Consider the following 26,997-nt stretch of genomic DNA (forward strand, 5'->3'; position numbering starts at 1 on the left):
TCACTGTCCATTTTGCAGGGATCAACATGACCATATATAGTCATATCACCCAATAGATGTTTAACAAATTTTAAAAATGTATACAAAGTTAATTAATTCCCACCCATTTGGGAAATGCTTCTAGGGCCATCAAGAACCCCCAGGGTTTCATAAAACCCTGGCTGAGAAAACCCTCTTTAATACTTTTCAGGTGTAAGGACATCTTTTGATATTGTGGTGAATGGTAGTGATGGATTGTTTTCTGTTTTTTTCAGCTGTTTTTTCAGTGCACCGCACCCAACAGAAAAAAACATTATCCCCAAACATTGAAAAATTAGTCTACCATTCAAATCCTAATTGTTATGAGTAGGGTCTGTTATTAGTTATGAGGGATATAATTTAATTGTCATCAAGAGCAGGGGTAGTCAACCTGTGGTCCTCCAGATGTTCATGGACTACAATTCCCATGAGCCCCTTCCCAGCAAACACTGACAAGGGGCTCATGGGAATTGTAGTCCATGAACATCTGGAGGACCACAGGTTGACTACCCCTGATCAAGAGGACTTGTGTCCATGTAATGCGTTGGGGACCAAAATACGGTTCACAGATATTCTCCTGAAGTCAGATGATCATTACCATTCTTACAAATATGTATCTTTGTACTTTCAGACAATTTCAAACATAATGTAGCACTTCAATAATGATTGGGCAGACTAAGCACCTTTAGCCATTTAATCATCTTTTGGAGGCTTTAAAAATGTGAAGGACACATGAAATTTGATTACCATATGCTGCTTTCATAAGAGATCATTTAGGGTGAGTTTTGTGACAGACATTGAATCAGCTTAAATGACTTTGTTATTTAAGTGACAGAATAACTTTTGCTCATTTGCTGTGAACTGAATAGAATTTTGTTTTCATTTATTTTGTGTGTGTGTGTGTGTGTTTGTGTTCTCTCCTGAAATATTTCATGTTCCTGAACAGGAGGAACTACATTGCTTGCCATGTTTAAACCCCTACCCCAAGCTATAATTGTTAGGGACAGGGGCATTTTCAAGAGTTTGGCAAACAATGAGATTTAACAGAAATTAAACTCTAAGAGCATCTCTGTGTGATGCTTCATTGGGCCATTCAGATTCCTGTGCTGTAATAGTACAAGGCATTCCTGTGCTGTAATACTGCAAGAGATTTATGTCAGACAGCAAAGTACTTGGTTGTGCCACTATACGCTTCAGAGCTCCAGGATAGACTCCCATCTGCCTTTTATTACATTCCAGAAAGATCCATTGTAGTGCATATTATTGTAATGAGGTAAATTTATGTTGTTACCTCCCCATTTACACATCTTAACCAAGCCAAATGCACATTTCCCAGACTTTTATTGCAACTGATCCCTGAGTCTTTCTCAAGAGAGGTATTTTCTGGAAGGGTGCCATATTGTGTTAGCTCTGAGCCAGCTCAACATCACAGAGTAAATTCTGAATGAGGTCTGCACACACACACACACATACACATGTACAAGTTACAGGACAGGGCTATAAGCTGGATGTTTTGGCAAAAATCTGAAGAGAGTGGATGGCATCAGTGGTAGAGGTGGGCACAAACCTGAAATATGGAGGTTTGGGGGGGTGTTGCAGGTCAGGCAGCATCACAAAACTTTAAACCACAAACTATGCTTTGTTTCCAGACTGGTTCATGCGCGTTTGCACCGGCGGCCACGCTTCCCTCCCCCCCTTCCGCAAAAAGAAGCTTGTCGGACCGCAAGCTAATCGGCCGCTTTGGCGTCCGCTTTGCTTGCGTCCTAGGAAGTTTCTCACTGCGAGGGGGGGGCAGGGAGAGGGAGCCGCGACCTGGTGGTTGGGGACCACTGTCCTGGAACACACCTGTAATTCCAGGAGATCTCCCAGTCCCACCTGGAGGTTGGCAACAACATGTCACTGTGTAATCTGGCTGTGCTGCATTTGGGTGAAGTTCCTTCCTGCTCAATATCCGGGATGGAGAGAAGCATCTTTTGCACATAGAGACCTCTAGGTGGCAGAGAGCTGGGGGGATGTGTTCTTGCTACTGTAGCACACGTAGAATTGCCAACTCCAGTTTAAAAAATGCCTGGAAATACGAGGGGTGGAGCCTGGCAGGGCAGAGTTAGGTACACAGCAAATATATCACAATGTAGCATCCAGTCTAAATCCTCACTGAATCCAATATGTGACAACACTTTAAAGCAAAAGATCAGAAAACTTATGATACTGATTAGTTTTCTCAACTAGTAGAAATGGATTGCTGTTAGTTATTTGCCATCTAGTGATGTTACCAGATAAGTTTGTATGTGCACCTTTGATATACAGAAGTGAGTTGCAGAGAATGCACGATCTATTAAGCATTTACAATACTGTGCAATATGGCTTCTTTAGTCTCCAATGAACGAATTGCAGAATCATTGGGTGCTTTATCAACTGCTAAATTTATGTTGAGCTAATTTCAGTTCTACTTCACAGGAGAGAGGGTCACTGGGTAAACTTTCCAGTATTTGCAAAGATCTTGAATTGATTTCTTACTCTCGTATGCTCAACTTTGTGAATCTCTGCTAGTGCAATTTCCGTTTAGCCTCCAGGGATGTGAACAGTTTGGGCTAGAGATTGTTACATGGTAAGCTGCTGTGCTCAGAATTCTTTAGTGTCACTTTTCTCTTTCTTTAAAAAATGAAACAAGCAAATATCAATCAAGTGCTTTATTACAATCCAAGATTAGCATACAAACACAGCCTTAACAAAATACACAGTTGTCATTCTCACAGCAAATGATAAAAGTATTAATATCATGTATAAATATAAATACACACACACACACACAAACACAACAGTAATATGATCAGGAATCAGTCAGTTTCTTCTGCCTTTTTGAACATGCCACTGCACAATATTTTGCTACATTGACAAGTATAAAAGTGGTTTGTTCTGCCTGGGCATTTGGACAAGATTGGAAAAATATATTGGATACACATGTACTGGTAAAACTGGCAATATAGGAGCACATGATCAATGGATTCTACCATTTGCAACTGACATGGACATAAATGAAAAGCATAAGAAATATGTGCATAACTCCCTTCTATCAGAGCAGTTGGTCGGGCACTGAACCGAGCTAGGTAAATGCTTTATGATGTATAGGGTACTCTATATAAATACCTTAATGGGAAATTTCTTTATCACTATTCCTTGCTAGAGGAGTAGAATGTGTTCATGCTCTATCATTTTGAAGAGTGATATCCCATAACCTTTGTCTAACAGTTTTCCTGGCTTGTTGATACCCTAAATGTATTAACGCAGTGTTAGAGAGGCCAGGTTGATGGAGTTTGTCCTCAATCTTTCTCATCCATCTGAATTGGTAAGTATCTGAGAAAATGGGGGGAGGGGGGATAAGCCAGAGGGAAGGAAGCTTTTTTAAAGCCATATTTAAATATAATATTTAATATATAATATTTAATATATAAATTTAATATATAAATTTAATATATAAATATTTAAATATAATACCTGAATCCAGGCATGTGTTTCTAGTGATACTAGTCCTGCTTCCAACCTAAGTAAGAAAAATTGCAGTAAAGAAAGATCCACCAGTCCAAAATTCAGCAGAGAAGAAACTAACGATGTAATTAATCAATTTATTCAAAGTACGAGTCAAAACTGGTTCCTAGGTAATCACCTTTTCCATATTTTCTTCCTCAGTGACTCAACATAAGTGTTTTCTTGGTTTCAGGTAAAGAAATTCTCAGTATAAATCAAGCTTTCAGTATTTTCTGTCAAGTAATATCAACCACACCCAAAGGTTTTTGTATTTTCAAACAGATATTGGGGAGTCCGTGACTATAGTCTAAACTAGTAATACTAGTCCTGCTTCCAACCTAATATGGCATTAGATATACAGCAAGGCACTTCAAACAAGAATCTAAGGAATTTAGATGGAATTGAACAAGGAAATAGCATAGGGGCTTTGGAAGGACTCTGCTTGACTATACTTCCTCCTCTTCCACTGTTGTTCCAACTGAACTGTGTTACATATGCAAAGAAGAGTCATTCAATTAACAATATTAGTAGTTGATCATCTCCCTTCAGTGCAAATAGCATTGCAGTTAAAATCAGTTTTTTTAAATAGTAGTTTGTTTTAAAATTTAGTAGCCCATCTTTCAAAGCATGCATTTGGGTGGATTACACTTGTCCTAGCAATATCCTTACCCATGGTTCCCTTATATATTTCTGAAATGGGCCTGTGGGTGGAGCGTGTCCAGCCCCATGAAAACTGCCTGGACTGGATTCTGGCCAAATCAGGGTGCCAGCCCATAAAGCTAATGCCCACCCTGGCTGCCCATTCGCCTGTCTGACAGCCAGCCCACATACAACCATGTCTGCCAAGTGCGATGCTTCTCTGCCGGCCTGCCACTCCCCTTGGCCAGCAGTGCCAGAGGACAGGAGGGGCCACAGGTGGCCGCGCCACCAAGCCCGCACCGGAGGCTGCCTCCAATGCCCCTTTATAAATGGCAGGCCTGTCGCCATCCCTCCCAACAAACACTGAGACCACTGTCACCAATCCACAATATGCACCACCCTGTATTCCAAGCCACCCCACCGCACACCCACCAGACCAGGAGGTACATCGCCTGCCTGATGCCACTGTCCCTGCAAGACAGAGATATACCCCCCCCTGACTGCCTCATTACCTTCCCCTAAGCAAGCCAACAACTGTGGGTTGAAGGCCGCTCCAACCATCTACCACTTCCCCCAACTCCCCCCATGAGCCCATCGCCACCACTATGCGCCACCTTGCCTTCCAAGCCCCCCTGGTACACAGCCCCCGGACCAGGAGTTACACCATCTGCCCACCGCCGCCACCACCACCACCGTGAGACAGATACACCCCCCATAGCTCCATGACTGCCCCACAACCTTCCCCAACGCACGGCGACAACCGCAGGATGGAGCCTGCTCCACCCGCCCACTGCCTTGCCCAACCCCCCCTAAGCCGCTGACACTACCACCACTAATCCGAAGTATGCACCATCCTGTCTTCCAAGCTGTCCCACTGCACAAACGCCAGGCCCGAAGGTATGCCGCTTGCCCGCCGCCCCCGCGAGACACAGATCCACCCCCCACAGCCCCGCAACTGCCCCGTTACTTTCTCCGACGCAAGCTTAAAAACCTGGGACTGAGGCCACTCCATCCCCAATCCCGCACTGCCTCCCCCAACCTCCCCAACAACCATCCCTGCTAGCACCCACTGCATTGCACACTTCAGCGAGCTTTTCTACTAGTATTTAGATAAAACACAACTAAAACTACTGTACTAAAAATTAACACAAATATTAATAATAATAATAATCCACTGAAATTCCTGGTCAAAATATATTCACCTTTACTAAACTATCTTGGTTCTGAAAGCTAATCCTAAATCAGTGTCTGAGCACTACTAATCATGTCTGATTTTTTTTTAAATTGGGTTTACTTACCAGTCTTCAACTTTTGTGCTCCAACATGATTTATGGCTTTTCAGGGTTTCTTATAAGAATGTTACATTTGAAATTTTAATGAGAACCTTTTGAAGGAGTTGTTTTGCATTTTGAAAATTGCAGGAGGGAAATGTTCCTGCCTAATGAATCTAATATTCTTAATGAACACAATGTCTCCTTCACAGAGAATCCCTGTGGATTCTGTGTATTTAGAAGATTTACACATTTGGGGGAAAATGGATGTTCATTAGTATTTTCATTAGTGTTTTCAAATGATCTGATACTTTCCAATTTGAAATCCTGTGGTTATAAAGATTTCACCTGCAGTGGCCACTCAACTTAGACCTAGCCATCTTGGTGCCTCCTGTTGGTTACAATGCAAGAAGAAGCAACATTTAGTTGTTTACTGTAGGGAAGGAAAGATGCATGGACATTGCTCTGCATTTATTGGGGGAAGGGCAAGCTAAAATGTTAATGGATCTTTACGCTGTGGTGCTGTTACAGCTTAGAAGCTTTGTAATATAATTGCTACTTTATTCCCTTTTTTGGTATTATGATGTCAGATTCATAGAATGTTTGCTTTATGGGAAGTAGAGTGATTACAAAAATGATGTCCTGTAGAACTATGTTTGCTTATATTTTCCATGACTTTCCTAGCTGCCTTTTCTTGGGAGGGGGTTAGACAATTAATTCAATGATTTAATGTACAAGTCATCATTTCTGAATAATTAGAAAAACAGATTGTAAAAGTATTCCCCAGTTAGCTTATTACCATTTATTCCAAACTATGCAAGAACCTTTGTTGCTATCTAGCATTTTATTTCCTCAGTGGTGCCTGTAATTTAAGCATTTGGAATCCAGTGAGTAATTGAGATGGCAGACGCTACAGTCTGGGAATGGGGACTGTACATGGGATAAATTGCCATTGTGAAATTTGCATTAGTCAGGCACGCCAAGGCAATGCACATTGTACATTTGGAACATACGGATATAGTGGCTGCTCTTCTAAATAGCAATAATACCATGGTAGTTTTATGGCCATTGCTATAGATGTAGCCTGTGTCTTTTTAACACTAAAATTGCATTACTTTTTATAGAATTCCTGGAAGGCTAAATGACAGGAGAACGCCTCTGGGAGAACTGAATTGGATCTTTACAGCCATCACAGACACAATTGCATGGAATGTCCTGCCCAGAGGTATGACTTTGGCAGAATAACTAACTGTGTATATATGTTGACAATAATAGAGGGGGCAGGAATTTGAAACTCAGAGAGAGACAGAGAGAATAGGAAGTAATGAGAATCCTCAAAGAAAAAATGAATCTTTCTAAATAGAGAAAATAGGGTTTCCCCATATCTAAGTCCTCTATTATATCCACTTCCTCTGCTATTTGCATACTTTGGTCTCCATTGGTATTTGCTAATGAACTTTGATGCTCAAACCTTAGAATTAAAGGAGCTTCCACTTGGCAGTGGATTTCAAACTGAGCTGATTAGAGAGCATTATTATAATTTTGTAACAGTGGAATCCATGCAAAAGTTTAATACCGATGCCTAGGTTTATATACTAAGTTATTTTTAGCATGTTTAAAATGCATGTTCAGATTGTTGAATATAATTGTTGCAATAATAACTTTTGCCAGCTGGGCTGCTAAAGATCCCTATGGGCCCCAAGACTCCCTCTAACCTGTTCACTGCTACCAAGACTAAGGTGATCATATTTTAACATCGGTAAAGCGGGACACCATTGACCGGGGGGGGGGGTCTTGATTAAAAATTTGGTCCATATGGAGCAACAAAAAGTTTCGTAGAACGCATAGAACGCAAAAATAGTATTGTAATATATATTTTTTAATTTCAACATAAGTACAATTAGCCAGGTACCCCCAGATGTCCCTCTAAAAGTGGAACAATTTGGTCACCTTAACCAAGACCCATCCCAAGCATCATAGCATAAACAAATGTCATAATTTGCCTACCCCTTTGAGTTGTCAGAATGATTACAGCTCCTTTATTCCTCCCTTCTCAGCAGTCCTACTTGCCAGAGAATAGTTACATATTCAGACCTCTTGTTTTAACATTGTTTTTATCACTTCCCTTCTCTTTATACATGCCATCTCACATGTCCCCCTTTTTCTTTTCTTTTTTTTGCAGACCTTTTCCAAAAACTCTTCCGGCAAGACTTACTTGTGGCAAGCCTCTTTCGTAACTTCTTATTGGCAGAAAGGATCATGCGGTCTTACAACTGCACGCCTGTCAGCAGTCCTCGTCTACCCCCAACCTACATGCATGCCATGTGGTAAGCTGCTACCAGAAATTTTCCTCATACTATAAAGGCTTTTCAGACATGCCTCACAGAAGCTTCCAAAGTTGTCTCTACCTGAACCTCTTCAGTTCTTTGTGGCATTTAAAATTTGAAGGAACTACATTCCATTTTAAGTTTAAATTGCTTTCTCCCCCTCCATTGTAAACAAATTAGCACCTTCTGTGGGGATTATAGAATTGTACCTTCTGGTCCAACTTTTTTTTTTTAATGGGGAGGATTTTAATTGGAGGCAACAGCAGCTGGTGTGCTGCCCCAATAGCAAGCTGTCTAAAATACTTAGTTGTAAGGGAAACTTAGCTTTCTTTGCTTTAAGAGAAGAATGCTGGGATTTGTAGTAAGTCAGCTCCTCCTATTGATCCCTGAATGCTATTGGAGGAACAGCCCCATTTCCTGGCTAATTGCCAGGGCCCGAAATCCTTTGGCAGCTCCCGCTCCTGTCTCTACTTTGTTTTTTGTTGGAGATTAAACAGCCATCAGAGGAGACAAGCATCTTTTCCACTATTATGTTTCAAAACCTTGCAGGTCATCTCTTTTCACAGAGAAGTGTCCAAACAGATCAGGCTATGCTATATTTTTTGGTGCTTCTACCTAAAAAAGCAGTCCCCCTCAGAGTCCCAGATACCCTCAGATTGATTCTCCATTATAGCCTATGGGGACTATTGGTTATAATAGAGCTGAAAAAAATTGACATTCCCGAATATTGATATTGGATGTTGGGGATATTGTGAAATACCAATATTTTTCAAGTTCAGTATACCCAAACCTGAAAAATCCCCATCCCCTTTTTTTGTTGGCACACCCCTACTGGATATCCATTTCCAACATCTGCTTTCTAGAGGTGCTGAACTATGCTGTTTTGGATAGATTCAATGAGTAGCTGTGTTGGTCTGAAGTAGCACAATAAAATAAGAGTTGTGTAGTTCTTTTTTGTATTCCTGTTTGGGGTCCTTTCAGTGCTATCCCTTTCAGGGCAGTATAATGTTTTGGACATTATTTTTGCGCACAACACATGTGCACTTTTTCTTCAACACAGTTGAATGCTGTTCACCTGACATTGAGGAGGAGGCTTTTAAAGCAGAGCAAACTTAGGAAGGATGTCTTCAGTTCCAGCATCTTTCATGTCAGAAAATAATAATAACAGCTGCATATTGTTAAAGAGGCTGTGCTTTTAGAGACTGCAAAGGTTGCATAAAGCTTTTATGATTGTGTTGCTTAATGCAGAAGATAACTGGGGTGCTTGAGTAGGCATGCTTTAGTCTTAGCAAGGAATTGGAGTTCTGCTTTGCTTGTTCCTGAATAAAGAGATTTCTTATACTAGAAGTCTGTTTACTGGAAATATCAGTAGGAGCCTCATGTATGTGTAAGATCGCACAGTGTCAGTGGTAGTGATTTTACTTGTCTTGTTTGAAAAGTTACTAAAGCCATTCATTAAAGGAAGTGAAACATACTTGATTTATGTGGACTTCCAAAAAACTCTTGATAAGATTTCTCAATAGAACTTGTTTAAATGAGTGATTAAATGAATGAAATATAACTCTGGTAAGGAATACTAGTAGCGGAGGCAAAAGCAATAAACAAGTGGCACAGTACAAAAGGATTGTTTGTACCCATGAGAGGGCATTAAATACAAAATCCATTTAAAGATAAAATGTAATTTCTAAAATTCTTACCAAGCCTTTTCAGAAACATTACCACAACCAAGATTTGTGAGATTCAAGGATTTTAGAGTGTGGCTATCTTATACAGATGCAGCTGTATCAGTCTCACATGACTTTCTTAAACCATCTAATTAATTTTCTCTAAGGATGTGATGTTAGACACCTCTGAGTATTCCAAAGAATAATTGTTGCAAATTTTGTTTCAATTTTATGGCATTTATTCTGGACATAAAAAACATAGTTATACAAGTTATTTGTAAGTTATCTTTCTCAAGACTGAAGTTGGAACAATGGGGAAAAATGCAAGTTTGCAGATTTGTAAAATAACCTAAAAGCAAACTATCAGGTCTATTTTGTCAAATCATCCTAAGCAGTCATTTAAAGTGAAAACCTGCATAAAGATTTAGTTGCTGGAGAATATAATAAGGAAGTTATTTACAATTGTATCTTATGTGATCTTTTACCAATAATTCACAGAAGGCAACAGGCAATCAATAACAAAAGCATACTGGAAATAAATATGATGAGAACCATAAGACATATAAAGTGTTTAGCAAGTGTTTAGATTTCTCAGCACTATCTCAAGGATTTAATGAAAGTTATACTGAATATTACTCAATGTGTAGATTTTATATTATTCAAGTATTCAATGTGTAGTAGATCATGACAGGTTGACAGCAATGTGGAAAATGCAAATACTAAAACGCTAGGCTGCAAAAAGCTCAGTCTTGGCTGCTTAGAGTGCTTTTTGTTAAAACAAAAATTCAGATTACAAGTGGTGGGTCACATGCATGTAAACTTCCCTTATTTGTCTCCCCTGCCTCAGACTTTTCATGGAGAAATTTCAAATCTGATTCTTGTCCTGTGAAATAGAAACAAGTTAAGCAGTAAAGCTCATATGGAGCCTTAAAAAGCAAATCATGCTTCTTGTGCTTTGAAAGTTTGAGAGCACTGCCAAAATACTGGCTGTTTTCCCATGAGAAATACCTGGACTCTGCTATAATATAAATAGGTAATTTACTCAGATGCTTAGATTTTAGAACACATTAATCTGTTTTCTTTGGAGATCTGATAAGTCTTTAAAGAGTTTTTTTTTCTTCCTTCACTCCCCCTTCCCCCTACTCATTGACTGATGTATGTATATTCAGGTGGGTAGCCGAGTTGGTCTGAAGTAGCAGAACAAAATGTGAGTCCAAAGGCACTTTTAAGGCTAAAAAAGTTTTATTCAAGGTGTGAGCTTTCGTGTACATGCATACTTTCTCAGACAATTGAACAAAAATCGTAAGAGTACAGATATAAGGAGAGAGTAAACAGTATCACAACAAATATGCATCATGATGATGAAAATAGGATAGTTCCTTGCTAGAATAACAAAATCTGGGTTTTGGATTCAGTTGTCGTTCACAAAAACAAAAGGGATATAAAAATGTCAAGGTTAGTGATTAATGGTAGATGCACAGGAGTAATTTCTTTGTGTAGTTCTTTTTTGTATTCCTGTTTGGGGTCTGAGTCCAGTTGTTTGTAAAAGGTGGTATTCAAGAGTTGTCTTTGAGCCTCCTGGATGTAGTCTGATCAATTCATGATGACAACAGCAACGCCCCTGTCTGCCTCTCTTATTGTTATGTCTGGATTGTTTCTGAAGGCTCTCTCTATGGCTTTCCTTATTGCAGGGGTAGTCAAACTGCGGCCCTCCAGATGTCCATGGACCACAATTCCCAGAAGCCCCTGCCAGCATTCGCTGGCAGGGGCTTCTGGGAATTGTGGTCCATGGACATCTGGAGGGCCGCAGTTTGACTACCCCTGCCTTACTGCATGGCTGATATTCTGCTACGTGTGATATTATTTGTTGATCACATATATTTGGACCCAGTGGTGGAAGCATTCTGCGGGAGCTTTCAGTGTTCTGCAGGGCTTGCAAAATGGAGCTCTTCCACCAGGTCTATGGTTGAGGCCAGGGGCAGCAAGGAAGATCTGCGGGCTCCTTCTGGTGTACTCAGCAGTCAGTTGTCATCGTGACCCTCTTTATTTCCCCATTTGTTGTTATTGTTGTTAGGTGCGAAGTCGTGTCCGACCCATCGCGACCCCATGGACAATGATCCTCCAGGCCTTCCTGTCCTCTACCATTCCCCGGAGTCCATTTCAGTTTGCACCTACTGCTTCAGTGACTCCATCCAGCCACCTCATTCTCTGTCGTCCCCTTCTTCTTTTGCCCTCGATCGCTCCCAGCATTAGGCTCTTCTCCAGGGAGTCCTTCCTTCTCATGAGGTGGCCAAAGTATTTGAGTTTCATCTTCAGGATCTGGCCTTCTAAGGAGCAGTCCGGCCTGATCTCCTCTAGGACTGACTGGTTTGTTCGCCTTGCAGTCCAGGGGACTCGCAAGAGTCTTCTCCAGCACCAGAGTTCAAAAGCCTCAATTCTTTGACACTCGGCCTTCCTTATGGTCCAACTTTCGCAGCCATACATTGCAACTGGGAATACCATAGCCTTGACTAAACACACTTTTGTTGGCAGGGTGATGTCTCTGCTTTTTAGGATGCTGTCTAGATTTGCCATAGCTTTCCTCCCCAGGAGCAAGCGTCTTTTAATTTCTTTGCTGCAGTCCCCATCTGCAGTGATCTTGGAGCCCAGGAAAATAAAATCTGTCACTATCTCCATTTCTTCCCCATCTATTTGCCAGGAATTGAGAGGGCCGGATGCCATGATCTTCATTTTCTTGATGTTGAGTTTCAAGCCAACTTTTGCACTCTCCTCCTTCATCCGCATCAACAGGCTCTTTAGTTCCTCTTCACTTTCTGCCATTAGAGTGGTATCATCTGCATATCTGAGGTTGTTGATATTTCTCCCTGCAGTCTTGATCCCAATTTGTGACTCCTCTAATCCCGCCTTTCTCATGATGTGCTCCGCATACAAGCTAAATAGACAAGGCAACTGTATATAGCCTTGCCGAATTCCTTTCTCAATTTTGAACCAATCAGTGATTCCATGTTCAGTTCTCACTGTTGCTTCTTGACCTGCATATAAATTTCTCAAGACACAAATAAGATGCTCTGGTATTCCCATCTCTTTAAGAACTTGCCACAATTTGTTGTGCTCCACACAAACAAAGGCTTTAGCATAGTCAATGAAGCAGAAGTAGATGTTCTTCTGGAACTCCCTAGCTTTCTCCATGATCCAGCGTATGTTGGCAATTTGATCTCTAGTTCCTCTGCCTCTTTGAAATCCTGCCTGTACTTCTGGATGTTTTCGGTCCACATATTGCTGGAGCCTAGCTTGTAGGATTTTGAGCATAACTTTGCTAGCATGAGAAATGAGTGCAATGGTGCGGTAGTTTGAACATTCTTTGGCATTGCCCTTCTTTGGGATTGGAATGTAAACTGACCTTTTCCAATCCTGTGGCCATTGTTGAGTTTTCCAAATTTGCTGGCATATTGAGTGTAGCACTTTTACTGCATCATCTTTTAAGATTTTGAATAGTTCAAGTGGAATGCTGTCACCACCACTAGCTTTATTGTTGCTCAGACTTCCTAAGGCCCATTTGACTTCACATTCCAGGATGTCTGGCTCCAGGTCAGTAACTACCCCATTGTGGTCATCAGGGATGTTAAGCTCACTCTTGTATAGTTCTTCTGTTTAGTATAGTTCTCTATTTCCCCATAGAGGGTTTTTTTTTGAGGGGGGGTGAGGAGGTTGGGGAAGCTTTACTCCCATGGTGATATGACTTCAGTACATTCGAGAAGAGGAAGTGGTTTCAGGCAATCAAAGATTGACTTCCATCCATCCCCTGTTGCATAAACCTCTTTGACAAAGTAATATTTAGCTTATGAAAGTTTATCCATGGAAAAAATTGTTCATTTCCAAATTGTCACTGGATTGGAATTTTGTTTTACTACTACAGACTAACATGACTACCCACTTGTAATTATTATAACCAAGAGATCCCAGGTTGTTCTGCCAGTTCAGCCAGCTGTTTAATGTCACATCAGTACCTGCAAAAACTTTTATCTGGATGGTGCAAACCTAGTCTGCATTACTGAGATTAATCTATCACTGTACTTTGTCCTCATAAATTCATGATTCTATGTGATCATTAAATTGAAGAACAATGAAAAGTTATTGTGGTCTGTCACAGTTCAGTCTCCATCAGCTTTTCTGTATGGCAAAACCTGTTTTAAATGCTGTCACCCGGTGATGTGAAAACAATTAACCCAATGTATAGGCTCAAAGGATACAGTAAATTTCTGTTATAATCTCAATAAATGTTTACAAACAAATGGCATAATAAAATACAACCACAACATCTATTCAGTGCAATAACACTTAGCTTTTTTCAAGACAAGTACTTGTAAAGAGAACCAAAGACCATAATCCTCCCATAGTAATTTCCAGGGGAAAGTCCAGAAGCTCCCAACGGTAGTTTGGTACTCCCTATTTGTGGGTGTTTCTTCTGGGGAGATTGGAAAACAGCTACATAGCAGTACAATAAACAATGAAAGGGTACATTAATTTCTATGTCATTAATTACTGTGTCAAGTAAGTACATTTAGCTTTTCTAAACAACCCATGAAGTTTAATAGCTTTAAGAAGCATAGGTATAAAAGCATTTTCTTGCTTTTTGCTGCAGCTGATGTTTGCTGTTAAGTTGAAAAACCTAAAAAGAGACAAGGAATAAATATTATGAAGAAGTTATCAGTATTTTTGTAGGACATTGAAACTTTCACTTGAACAACTTTTGATGTGGATTGCAACTACTTTTTATGGCATGTTCTGCCAGTTTAGGTTGATGTGCCAGCTTTGCTTCCTCTTGAAAAATAATATTCTTGCCCATGCTCTGTAACATGCAGATTTGATTACTGCAGTGTACTATACATAGGGCTGCTTCACAAACTGTTCAAAAAAATCCATTACTTCAGAAAATGGCCAGCTAATTACTACGACCCATAGTAATGGGTTTAAACTATGTGGAGAACAATATTGGCTAGATAACAGGGAGGGGGTTAGAAATTTCACAGTATGAGTAGTTCAGCAGTGAAATCAACTGCCTAAGGAGGTGCTAAGCTCCCCCTCACTGGCAGTCTTCAAGCAGAGGCTGGAAAGATACTTATCCTGGATGTTTTAGGCTGATCCTCCACTGAGCAGGGGGTTAGACTGGATGGCCTAAATGGCACCTTCTAACTCTAAAATTCTGTGTGTTGATATTGATCAGCAAAGTCCTAAATAGCTTGGAACCAAGGTGTCTGAGGGGCCATTTGTTCCCATGTGATTGTTTCTGTGTTCTGCCTTGAAAGACTGTGCTCTGGCGCCCCATCTTTTGATATTAGAAAACTTGAGATAAAGGGCAGGGTTTCTTCAGAGATGGAATCCAAACCGCAGAATGCTTTGTGACACTTAAAATATCACAGTTAAGGCCTTCCTATTCTCCCAGGTGTTTGGGTGAGGACTTCTTTATTGCTGATTATTCCATTTTAAAAATGCTACTGCTCTTCTCTCTGTATCGTACTTTCGTTTTTTGCGCTGACTGTTTCACACATAGTGATTTTACCTTGTAAACTATCTTGAGGATTTTGGAAAGCCAGGACAGAAATGGCTTAAAGAAACACATGATCCTGTTTGTGCTCAAGATGCTAATTTTCCAACTGGCTAAACAAATATCTGATTGCAGTGTTTTGTAGGTCATGAGTTTCCATTCTTGTAGATGCTAATATTTCTTTCAGATGGCTGTGTCCTTAGATGATCTGTGCCAAGCCAGTGTTTGTTTTGCTAGCAGGATAACTGACATTACATACTTCTATTGTATCAGAATTTGTGTATTATAAACATGCAGTTCCACAGGGCTGCAAGCACTTCTTATTGTAACACTTGCAAGCTATTATTTCAAATGCAAAGAAGCCTAATGGAACATTATCTTTGCACTGACACTGAATTAATATAGAGTCCAATAGCACCTTTAAGACCAGCACTCCAAAGCTCATGCCTTGAATAAATCTTTGTTGTTCTTAAAGGTGCTATTGGACTCTATTTTTCTTGTGCTGCTTCAAACCAACACAGCTACCCACTTGAATCTAACTGAATGAATGTGATATTGAAATTCATATTTTGGTCACTGAGGGACTGGCTGTATAACATAGTGCTGTGAAAAGGAGACCCTGCCTTTTGAAGTGCATAACTCCTTAGTTACACATCCTCATCTTGCTATTCATTTCAATCATTAGAACATCTCTCTTGAGCCACCATCTACACTGGAGAAAGTGAGTCATTCATTACTATTTTAAATGAATTCTAAGCTTTCTACACACATTGCCCATCCTTGGATCTGCTTCTGGGAAGGATTATAGTAAAAATGGGCTTTCTAGCTAATAAGTATATCTCATTACTGCTGTATGCAGTTCAGGTTCCACCCAGAAATTCTTTTGGCATAAGGGTGGATGTAATGTCCCAGCAGCTCTAAAGATGTTTACTGCGAAACCCCTCGCACAGTGGTCCCCAACCTGCGGGCTGCGGCCCAGTGCCGGGCCGCGAAGGCCATGGCGCCGGGCCGCGGCTCCCTCTCCCCGCCCCCCCCCGCAGTAAAAAACTTCCCAGGCCGCAAGCTTGCGGCCCGGGAAGCTACTTACTGCGGCAGGGCGGGGAGAGGGAATCAGGGCCGGGCCACGCATTGCGCATGCTGCGCGGGCGAGGTCCGCGCGGGCGCGGCCCGATGCCCTGCCGGTCCCCAGCCTCAGAAAGGTTGGAGACCACTGCCCTAGCACAAATGACATATGGGATTCCATTCTGCATTAATGCCAATATTTCCATTTTAGAAAAGATAAAGTCAAAATTTTTTATTCATACTCTAAGTACCAACTAGCATTTCAAATGCTGCAATCCAGGTAGACCAATATATTAATATGTACATCTGTGTAATGTAATGATTAAAACTGTTTTTTTTCTTCAAAGAAACTGGTTTGTCTTATCTGATGATGTCAGTCTTATTGAGTGCACCACAGATATCCAATCTTGAGAAAAAGCTTTGTGGATATGGTCTTTCGAACCGGTTAATACTATCTTTTGGCTTCATGTACACAAAGGAGATAATAAAACAAAGAATTTTTGATATTCACATCAACATGACTTTAGTTAAATAAGCAGTCCACTTTTGAGATGCTTCCATTTAACAACCTGAGGTCATTACCCTATTTATCTAGTTTAATTTTCTTTGAACACAGGAGAATATTGACTTTAGCGAAGACTTATTAAAAAATATCTGTTCATAATCAATTATGCATTATCAGGATTGGAGTATAGAAACATCAGAACATGTACTACTTTAATGTCAACTGTATAATCAAATTAGAAGAGAATTTGCTGATTCCCACAAATCATGCTGTCAAATAGAAATTCTGAACTAACTTCCTCCATTCCTAAATTTGCATGGAATGTGAACAAAATAAGGAAGATCTGGGTGAAGCTGGAGCAATCTTAACAAAGTTGTATTAATTACTAGATTAAATGTATTTTAATTTCAAATTGTAACGCTATTGACTCTTATGGCTGGAATCGTTTTTGTATCTTAACTTTTAGTGTATTTTATTTTATTTGTATTGCTGTAGTCCAGTAATGTATTAATAAATCAGGAAGGCTGCAAAAAGGCTTTTGAACAGCACCAATCTCCACCTCAGCAATTTATTTATTTATGCAGCACATTTGAAGAGTGGCTTTATCAGGCTTGCTCTCTCAGGACAGTTCACAGCATATAATAATATAATATAGTGCAATTTAAAATTGTTTAAACAGTTTAAAATAGCCAAATAATTGGTGGTATCTTTATTGCTTTTTTTCTGTCTGTGGTAGATTTGAGAGCTATCCGGATTGCAGTGGGGGTTCCTTTATGTTGGTATGCCCACTTGTCTGAACAGGCCTCAGCCTTAAGCCTGGCAGAAGGCCTCTGTTTTACAGGCCCTATGGCCTAATCTAGTTCCATTAGGGCTCATTCCACCAGGCAGAGGCCAGGATCAAGAAAGCCCTGGCCCTTTCAAGGCCAGTCGGACTTCTTTAGGGCTGGGGGCTACTAGATGGTTTGCAGACCCTGACCGCAGTGCCTTTCAGAGGACATATTCAGATAGGCAGTCCTGTAGATATGCTGGGCCCAGACAACATATAGCTTTAAAGGTCAGAATCAATACTTTGAAGTGAACCCAGAACTCTATCAGAAGCTAATGTAGCTGCTGTTATATTGGTCTTATGTGGGCCCTCTGTTGTGACCTAGTAAGGATCTGTGCAGCAGCATTTTGGACCAGTGGTCTGCGTAGAGTGAGTTACAGTCTTGAGTGGGCTATCACTGTGGCCCGTTGTTGAGGGACCAGATGGGGCACTAATAGCTTGGCCTGGCTAAGATGGGGAAACACCTGCCTTGCTATTCTTGTGACTTGAGCCTCCATTAACAAGGAATCAAAGATCATGCCCAAATTCCTGGGGGTCTTTACAGTTGACAGTTGCACTCCATCCAGGCAGGGTAAGCGTGCTTCCTGATCTGACCCTTTCCTTCCTAGCCACAGAGCCTTCGTCTTCAAGGGGTTCACTTTCAAGCAACTACCCCAGAGCTACTCCACCATCACCTCAAAACACCTAGTCAGTGTGTCCAGAGGGATGATTGATTAGCAATCCATCAAGAGATAGAGCTGGGTGTCATCCGTATATTAGTGACACCCAATCCCATAACTCCGTATCATACTGGTGAGTGGGCACATATAGAAGTTGAATAATGTCAGGAAGACCCATTATGCACGGGGGTTTTAGCGCACATTCGGGGTGGAATGGCGGCAACTAAAATCACCGATAACGCACGGAGCCGGCTGCAACCGGCTGCAGCTTCGGTGCATGCTGCCGAAAAAGCCGCGTCAGTGAAACGCGGAAGAAAGAGCAGCTTCCGGGTGACCGGGACGCAACCAGAAGCGGCGCCCGGATCGCCGCGTGCATAATCGGTTACTCTGGGTTTTGCCGCCGTCGCGCCCTGCCCCGTGCATAACCGGTGTGCGTCGCGTCTTCCCCCTCCGCGTTTTCCATGTGACCCGAAATCACCGTTTCGGCGGCCGTGCATAATGGGCCAAAGAGAAACACCCCCTGCAGAACTTCACATTGGAGTTAGCAGAGGTGCGATTGAGTCTCCCTGATTGCGACCCTATGCCTTTGACCCTGGAGAAAGCTGGTAACCCACTGGTGGGCTATCCCCCATATTCCCACTTCAACTATTGCAGTGAGCAAGAAGATTATGATCTACCACGTTGAACACTCCTCCGAACACTTGGCAACAGTGATCCATGCGACGGTCACTTCCAGACTTGACTACTGCAACTTGCTCTACGTGGGCCTACCCTTGGCTTTGACCCGGAAATTGCAGCTGGTACAGAATGCGGCTGCAAGGGTCCTCACTTGAACATCCTGGAGGGTCCATATTCAGCCGGTGCTACGCCATCTGCACTGGTTACCAGTCTTCTGGATCAAGTTTAAGGTTCTAGTTTTAACCTTTAAGGCTATACGCGGCCTGGGTTCAGCTTAACTGCGGGACCGCTTATTTGCTTATGTCCCCCGCAGGGCTCTTCGCTCTGCGGATATGAATTTACTGGTGGTCCCAGCCCCCTGGGACATACACCTGGCCTCGACCAGGGCCAGGGCATTTTCAGCCCTGGCCCTAAGCTGGTGGAATGAGCTCCCGGAAGAGCTACGTGCCCTGCAGGATTTGTCAGCTTTCTGCAGGGCCTGCAATATGGAGCTCTTCCGCCAGGCATATGGTTGAGGTCAGGGCAACTCCTGGCATTGCCAGCTGTGGATCTCTAGCTGAAACCAACTGAGTCTATCGCTCCCAGATAAAGAGTAATTGCTGGACAGGGGGAGGGGAGTGGGTTATATATTTATTATCTGCCATCGTGATATTGTGTTTTAATTACATTTTAATGGGTCTTTTTTGGATTTTATTGTTATGAATTTCTGTAAACCGTCGTGAGACATTTGAGAGTGGTGGTATAGAAATAAATAAATAAATAAATATCTAACAATAGAAGCAGCACCAGCCCACTTCAGTCTAGGTGTCTCTAGAGATCATCTGTCGGGGCAACCAGTGCCATCTCCACACTGTGGCCCAAGCAGAAGTCCGAGTGAAATGGGTCAAAGACCAAAGTTTCTTCGAGGTATGCTAGCAACTGGTCTGCAACCAGTCACTCAACTACTTTCCTCAGGAACACAATATGCAATACAGGGTGATAGCTGTCTGAGTCTTGTGGATCCAGTGATGGTTTCTTCATTAGAGGGTGGATCATCACCTCCTTCAGACTGTCTGGAAGGCCCATGTCAAGGACAGATGTGTAATTTCTCAGAGCTGTCCTCCTATCCTCTCATCACTTGTTCTAAGGAGCCACGAGGGACAGGGGTCTAGCGCTGGAGTAGTCAAGCTGTGGTCCCCCAGATGTCCATGGACTACAATTCCCATGAGCCCCTGCCAGCAAATGTTCTCTAAGTATTTGAAAGGCTCCTGCCAGCAAATATTCTTTAAGTATTTGAAAGGTTGTTATTTGGAGGAGGGCAGGCCGCTGTTCCCATTGGCTGCAGAGGAAAGGACACACAGTAATGGGTTTAAACTACAAGTACAACAATATAGGCTATCTATCAGGAAAAATGTTTTCACTGTCAGAGTAGTTCAGTAGTGGAATAGGCTGCCTAAGGAGGTGGTGTGCTCCCCCTCACTGGCAGTCTTCAAGCAAAGGTTGAATACACACTTTTCTTGGATGCTTTAGCATGCTTTGGGCTGATTCTGCATTGAGCAGGGGGTTGGACTAGATGGCCTGTATGGCCCCTTCCAACTCTATGATTCTATGATTCTAACATCCTTGGACTGAGGCACAGATGTCACAAGGATAGGTATGCAATAACATGATGTCTTATAAGTTATGAACTGTGTTGGTGAAAAAGCAGAAGGTTGCCTGAAGAGAGATTCTACATTGTGCTTCAGACCTCAGTTCCACAGATATCACTGTAACAAAGTTTGAGTCCAAGGATACCTTTAAGACCAAAGTTGTGTTTCAGGTATAAGCTTTCATGTGTATGCAGACTTCTTTATATACTACCATAGTCATTCACCTGTTTTCAGTATGCACTCATGCCCATCACACATGTTTCTTAGAAAAAATTGCTTATGGTATCATGGTATAGTTGGTGGGTCCAAAGGGATATCTGAGGTCAAAGGGGACAAAATACTGGGAAATTACAAATATGGCAATAACTTGCTCAGTGTAAATACAAATTGAAATACTTAACATGCCAGAAATCTGTAATGCCACCTATCTTTTCTAGAATACTCTGGTATCAGTGTTCAAAGAACAGGGATGCCTACTACTCAGAGATCCTAGCAGCAGAAAATCCATTCCATTGTTCATAAGGATACTTCAGAGTATTAGTTCCTTTAATAAAGGGGCGGGGGGAATTAAGGCTAAGACATTATTTGCGAAAGACTGATTCAGCTTCAAAAATTAAAGCCAAGCCATGTTATGTGACAGAACAGAACCAAAGTGAGTCTTTTTAGTAGTGGTTCATTCTGATAAAGTAATAATGTGAGTTTGCAGTGTTCCGCAATTTATGGTCTGGTATAATAAAGTGGTCTTTAAGGAAATCTGGAAGTTCTCAGTCTTCTTTACCTTACTTATGAAGTCAACTTTTGCTGTACCGCAAGAGACTTAAACTAGATCCAAGTTAGAAGAGACTGGAATAAATTATTCAGAAGTATATTATATTTTTGCTGTATGTGTATTTGGAGTGAGAGGAGATGGAATTTTCAAGAGGAGAAATAAACACTTTATATTTTAAAGTAAAATATTGCTGCCTTTTTCTCCAGGGGACGGTGGAAGCTAATGACAAGAATCACAGAGGCCTTTCCATACTTTAATTTTTGATGTGAAGCCACAAGGGAGTCGTGCTATCTGCCTTTTCTAGAATACTGCTGTTCTTTCAAAGTAATAGCTTGCAGTTTATATTTTCATTCAGGTGGGAATCTCTTTAGTACGTTACTGAATTTTTGCTCTCAAAAATGTTGATGTTCTAAGAGAGGAAGGTTCTCCAGGCACAGAGCTTTCACAAATCCCACTAGTTTACAAGCTTTACAAGGCTTTCACTGCCTATTCATGATGCAGTGAAATGACACTTTGTCTTGTGGGTCACTTGTATAGAGATTACAATTCAAGACAATGTTTGTACTCTGTTACTGCTCAGAGGTTGGTTTAATATAGACCTTCTACAAAGGCTGCAGGACAAGATTATCTGTTGAGGTTTCAGTCCAAATAACTTAAAAAACTGGAAATTAAGATTTGTAGTACATGAAAAGAAACCAGAGTTCTATTAATGGTCAATAGCCAAAGAAAGAAAAAAGATATTTATTTGTATGGCATTAGTACCATCAAACAAGTTTTGAATTCCTTTTGGAGCCAGGGGCCATTAAGTAGAACTGGAGTTTAATATACATAAAAGGAAGAATTTCTTTGTTAATATGCTTGGAGTAATTAACAGCAATTCCAAGAAATCATTCTCAAAGATTTTTAGGGGTTGTTTTTTCTCTTTCTTTTTTGGTTCTTCCCCAGTTGACAACTTGCTGACATCACATCATTAAACAGCCACTCAAATTTGTCTGTGTAATTGAGGGCATAAGGCCAAATCTTATCCTTGAACAAGTTTCCTGATAATGCCATGTAACCAATCCGTTTATTAGTATGTTGACATCACAGTGTTAAATCAGAGTTAAGACAGTGTTTCCTACCTTCATTCTAATAGGCAATAATTTTCACATACACCCTTCTAATTTACAGATGTGTTATTTCACAAAATATGCCTCCTCTTGATTCAGCCCTTTCTCTGGATTGGTTTTGTTGTTGTTGTTTCTGCAACAATTTAAAAAATCAAGTTTTTTCCACAGCAGAGGCAATTTTGAGATGAATGAAAAGTTTTAACATGTATGTCTTCCAGTGAAAGTATGAGTAATTTCCTTTTACAAGTGTGACCCTGGGAGCCATTTTATCACCTAGTAACTTGTCACAGATATTTTAAAAGGGATGCATATGGCCAAATGTGAGAAATAGGTTTTATATGTTGGACATATTCATTCCTAATCCTATTGCTTAAAATGATTTCTCGCCACGAGATTTGTGACTTGCTCAGGAATAAATGAAGGCCCATTACGCATGCGTTACTGCAGATTTTCAAAACGTTAAACCTTTAATCTTGACTTCAGATTTTGTGCCCACCTTACACACCATTCTTTTTCCTCCAGTGTATTTATTCTGCAGCCACAATTTAAAAATTACACTTTTTCTAAATTGGGGTGGGATGTGACATATGGATGTGGTGTCCAAAGTTATTTTTAATTTACATTATTGCCCTATTACATCTCGTAGAAGCATCCATTAACTGCTTTCCATTTAAATCCTTGTGATTCAAGTTTTGCGCATGCTTTTTAGTGTTTGTTGAATGAAAGGGAACAGAAAGGAATGTAGGCAAAGGGGGAAACCCTGATGTTGAAACTGAAACTGGCAAGCAACTGCTAAACACTGATATCCACATTGCTATAAATCCTATAAGTTTCTCTGCTGTGTTATCAGCTGCTGTGAAAAACGTCAACGTCATAATATGGGGAAACATGTTGAGTGTACAGAATGCATGGCAACACTCTCTGACACTGGTATTGTGCAAACACCTGTGCAAAGTTGGCTGCAACTCCACCACACTTTGCACAGGGCTGCAATTCATATGGGGGAGGAGTCCTCTGGCAGAAACTCTGGGGAGCTTTCATAGTTTTGTGCCACTAAATTGAAAAAAAAATGGGAGGGGGGATATTTCCACCAGTGGCCTATTGTAGCTACATAGTGATGCTAATTGCAATGTATGGCTGTGAAAGTTGGACCATAAGGAATGCTGAGCGCTTTTGAACTCCAGTGCTGGAGAAGACTCTTGCGAATCCCTTGGACTGCAAGGCGAACAAACCGGTCAGTCCTAGAGGAGATCAGCCCTGCCTGCTCCTTAGAAGGCCAGATCCTGAAGATGAAACTCAAATACTTTGGCCACCTCATGAGAAGGAAGGACTCCCTGGAGAAGAGCCTAATGCTGGGAGCGATCGAGGGCAAAAGAAGAAGGGGACGACAGAGAATGAGATGGATGGATGGAGTCACTGAAGCAGTTGGTGCAAACTTAAATGCACTCCGGGGAATGGTAGAGGACAGGAAGGCCTGGAGGATCATTGTCCATGGGGTCGCGATGGGTCGGACACGACTTTGCACCTAAGAACAAGTGATTCTAATTTCATGCCCTTCCTTGCAAACTTGCATGGTTTTCTCTTGGTGGCACTCTGATTCCTGCACACTGGTCATGATCTTGGCAGTTTTTAAAAGCCAGTCCCATGCAAATTGCACTCTGTCCTCCAAAAGGATTAATCACAAGCGATTTATCATGTCAGCCTCAGCACAGGAGAACTCCTCAGGAGATGAGGAATCTGTCTCTATCAGTTTGGGTCAAAAGGTAACCAGCAAACAGCCTGAAGCACAGTCTCTGGAGAAAGACATCTCCTGTTAACGAACCTCCTACACCGGAGCAAAAGTACTGCCAGATAAACAAGTATCCAGCTCACCTGAAGCACTTGCATGATTAGAGCAAAGGAGACACAGCAAAGAAAAGATTTAAAGAGACTAGACTTAGAGCTAATCTATAGGCTGTGAGGTTCCTGCTGAACTTCCCCAATAATAAGACTCTCATAGCAGCAAAGAAGTCTTTATTGTTTGGAATAGAAATAATTACAGGCATGCTTCAGGTCTTTGACAGAACTGCCAGACCAAACCAAGTTTCCCTCATTTAGAACCAGGCCCACCATCCTGCCCATTCTGGTTGCATGTTCCCAAGCGCTAGATTCTCCTTCTCCCTCCCCACTTGTTCCCTGTTATCATCAAAGAAAGCATGAAAGGCAGAACACTACATTTTAGTGCAGACTAAATTGAGCTGCCTGGAAACCCAGGGCCACAGGCTTAAAACAGCAAGAGAATAACACAGCAGCTAACAAGTTCACCACCTCCTCCAAGCGCCACAACACAGCAGACAAAGCACCACACCCTCACCATTGACAGTTAACAAAAATCATGGCATGGACAAAGCAGTCTCACTATTGCAGAGAACTGAAAGGAGAGGGGAGATCTTTGCAGGATGAGGGCTGATTGCAGGGAGCCAGTTGCTGGAAGTAATTTCAGGATCAGGACTTAGAGATTGCCATGCCCTATATAAGTGGTTTGCAACAGCTGGTTAGTGTGGGTGCAACATGTGTGAATGGTTCATCTTTGTGCAAGTCCCACATGGTCCTCTGAAACAACCTTCATCTGTTGACTCTTTGGACCACATCTTGATCTACTGCTTGCCGTAACCTTTGTCCCAGCTTCTGACTGTCCTGTCTGTGGACTGCATCTCTGACTTCGGATTGGAACAGTTTGGTGGCATGCCTACCCTGCTAAGCAGCACAGATTGCACCCACCCCATACTGTGCAGGTGTGTCTACCTGAACAATGTTATAACATGACTGAGATGTCAGTAGCTGATCGAGTGGCCCCAAACCAGGCATTTGGCATTAGCGCAACAGGTGCAGAAACTTACCACTGCAGTTGCCACATTGCTAAAACAGGTAACTGGGATGGTAGCTGGTCCTAATGGACCTGCTCAGGTGGCTGAGCCTCCTGGAAAATACCCAGTAAGTCCACTTTACAAGCTTGATGGCCAGTAGGAGGACTGCACTGTGCTCCTAGCTCACTACAAGATGTAAGAGAATTAGGAGAGGGATTTTCCCAGTGACTGAATGAAAGTCAATTTCCAGATCATTCTTCTTAAAGGCAAAGCAGCTAAGTGGACTGTACACATGCTCATTTCCAATGCTTCTGAACTTTACAACTTCACCACTTTTGTAGCCAAATTGGATGCCATAGTTGAGGACTACCAGAAGACCTCCTGGGCAAATTGTATCTCATTATTATCTCCATTTGAATTTAGTAGATCTATAGGTCATTTGCCTTTATAGCTTCTGTTTTGTCACCTCTTATCGTTGTTTTTCCCACTGGGTAGCATTTGAAGAATGTCATCCCTCCCCCACTTGTGACATATTTTTACCTGATACCCGTAATACCTTTTCTTGAGTAACTGCTTCTTGTACTTGCATATTTGCAAAAGAAAAACAAACAAACATTTTTCTCTAAACATCAACACAGTTGAAATATTAGCAAGTCTTACACTGCTTGTCCCCCCCTCCACAGAGCACAAAAACTGAACAGAAAATAGTCTCAAAGGCATAGCACTTAAATGGACTGAGCAGTGCCTGTGGAGCAAGTCTGGTTAATCACTTGCTCTGTACATTGCTAAAGGCAGTCATATTAAATTCTGATGCTGGTGATTTTACATTTCAGAAGGATTGAACAATATTGACTAATATTACCACATTGATTTTAATCACATGTTTTTAGAAGAAAGTAAAGCGATTAAGCCCTCATCTGCAAAAATCAAGCCCCCCCCCCCCCCGATCTTCTTAAACCATTCTTTGACCTTGTGAAAGTTGCTATGGATTTTTTTCAGCATAGGTATTAGCACTCTTTACCTGAACTGCCTTTTGAGGACTTGGCATCTGCGCCTGTATGCTCATGACCTACACTGGTGTCTTCCTCAATTTACAAGCAGTACAAATCAAGTCTGTAAATGTGTCTCTTCCCATGACCCCTCCTCACCCCTGAGCAATATGGTATTAGCTACAAAGCATTTATACTCTTGTAGAGTATTCTGTTCTGCAAAATAGACCCTTATTTTTCCTTGCCTCCCTCCTTAAACTTGGCAATATTCTTAATCTTTCAGTTGAAGCTAAAATAAGTACTTTAGGAAAACAACATTAAAGATCTGCAGACAAGTTCTTTTCACAGCACTTTTTGGGTATTCGGATTGATAGACAGGCATTGGAATATGAGGGGATGCCTAGTTTCTGGAATTCAATTTTTGCTTCATAATCCAGGTTACTACTTCTGTCCCAGTGTTCAGCTAAAGACAATCAAAAGTGCAATCAGAATGCCTCAGATGTGTGGCTCCCAACCTGAGTATTGGGGATCCTTTCAGGGGATGCCGAGGGGTATGTGACTCCATATGTACACTCAGCACTGTCATTATGGTTTTTTTGTCATTATGTATCTTCTCAATCATGAGCTTCTTGTGGCACGGAATGGTAAGGCAGCGACATGCTGTCTGAAGCTGTCGGCCCATGAGTCTGGGAGTTCAATTCTAGCAGCCGGCTCAAGGTTGACTCAGCCTTCCATCCTTCCGAGGTCGGTAAAATGAGTACCCAGCTTGCTGGGGGGTAAACGGTAATGACTGGGGAAGGCACTGGCAAACCACCCCGTATTGAGTCTGCCATGAAAACGCTAGAGGGCGTCACCCCAAGGATCAGACATGACCTGGTGCTTGCATAGGGGATACCTTTACCTTTATCTTCTCAATCAGCTAATACTAATAGTACAA

General features: G+C 41.6%; 1 protein-coding gene across 5 annotated transcripts in view; it reads left to right on the forward strand.

Annotated features, from left to right (window-relative positions):
- RPTOR (regulatory associated protein of MTOR complex 1) overlaps positions 1–26,997 on the forward strand; it is a 520,373-nt gene that overhangs the window by 284,461 nt on the left and 208,915 nt on the right. For all 5 annotated transcript variants that reach the window (XM_077328221.1, XM_077328217.1, XM_077328219.1 and 2 more), the window contains 2 exons: positions 6,578–6,678; positions 7,636–7,780. In XM_077328221.1, coding sequence (XP_077184336.1) covers positions 6,578–6,678; positions 7,636–7,780 — 246 coding nt within the window. The remainder of the gene's footprint in view (positions 1–6,577; positions 6,679–7,635; positions 7,781–26,997) is intronic.

This window comes from Paroedura picta, chromosome 3 (genome assembly GCF_049243985.1).
Source record: "Paroedura picta isolate Pp20150507F chromosome 3, Ppicta_v3.0, whole genome shotgun sequence".
In the NCBI taxonomy this organism is placed as follows: Eukaryota; Metazoa; Chordata; class Lepidosauria; order Squamata; family Gekkonidae; genus Paroedura; species Paroedura picta.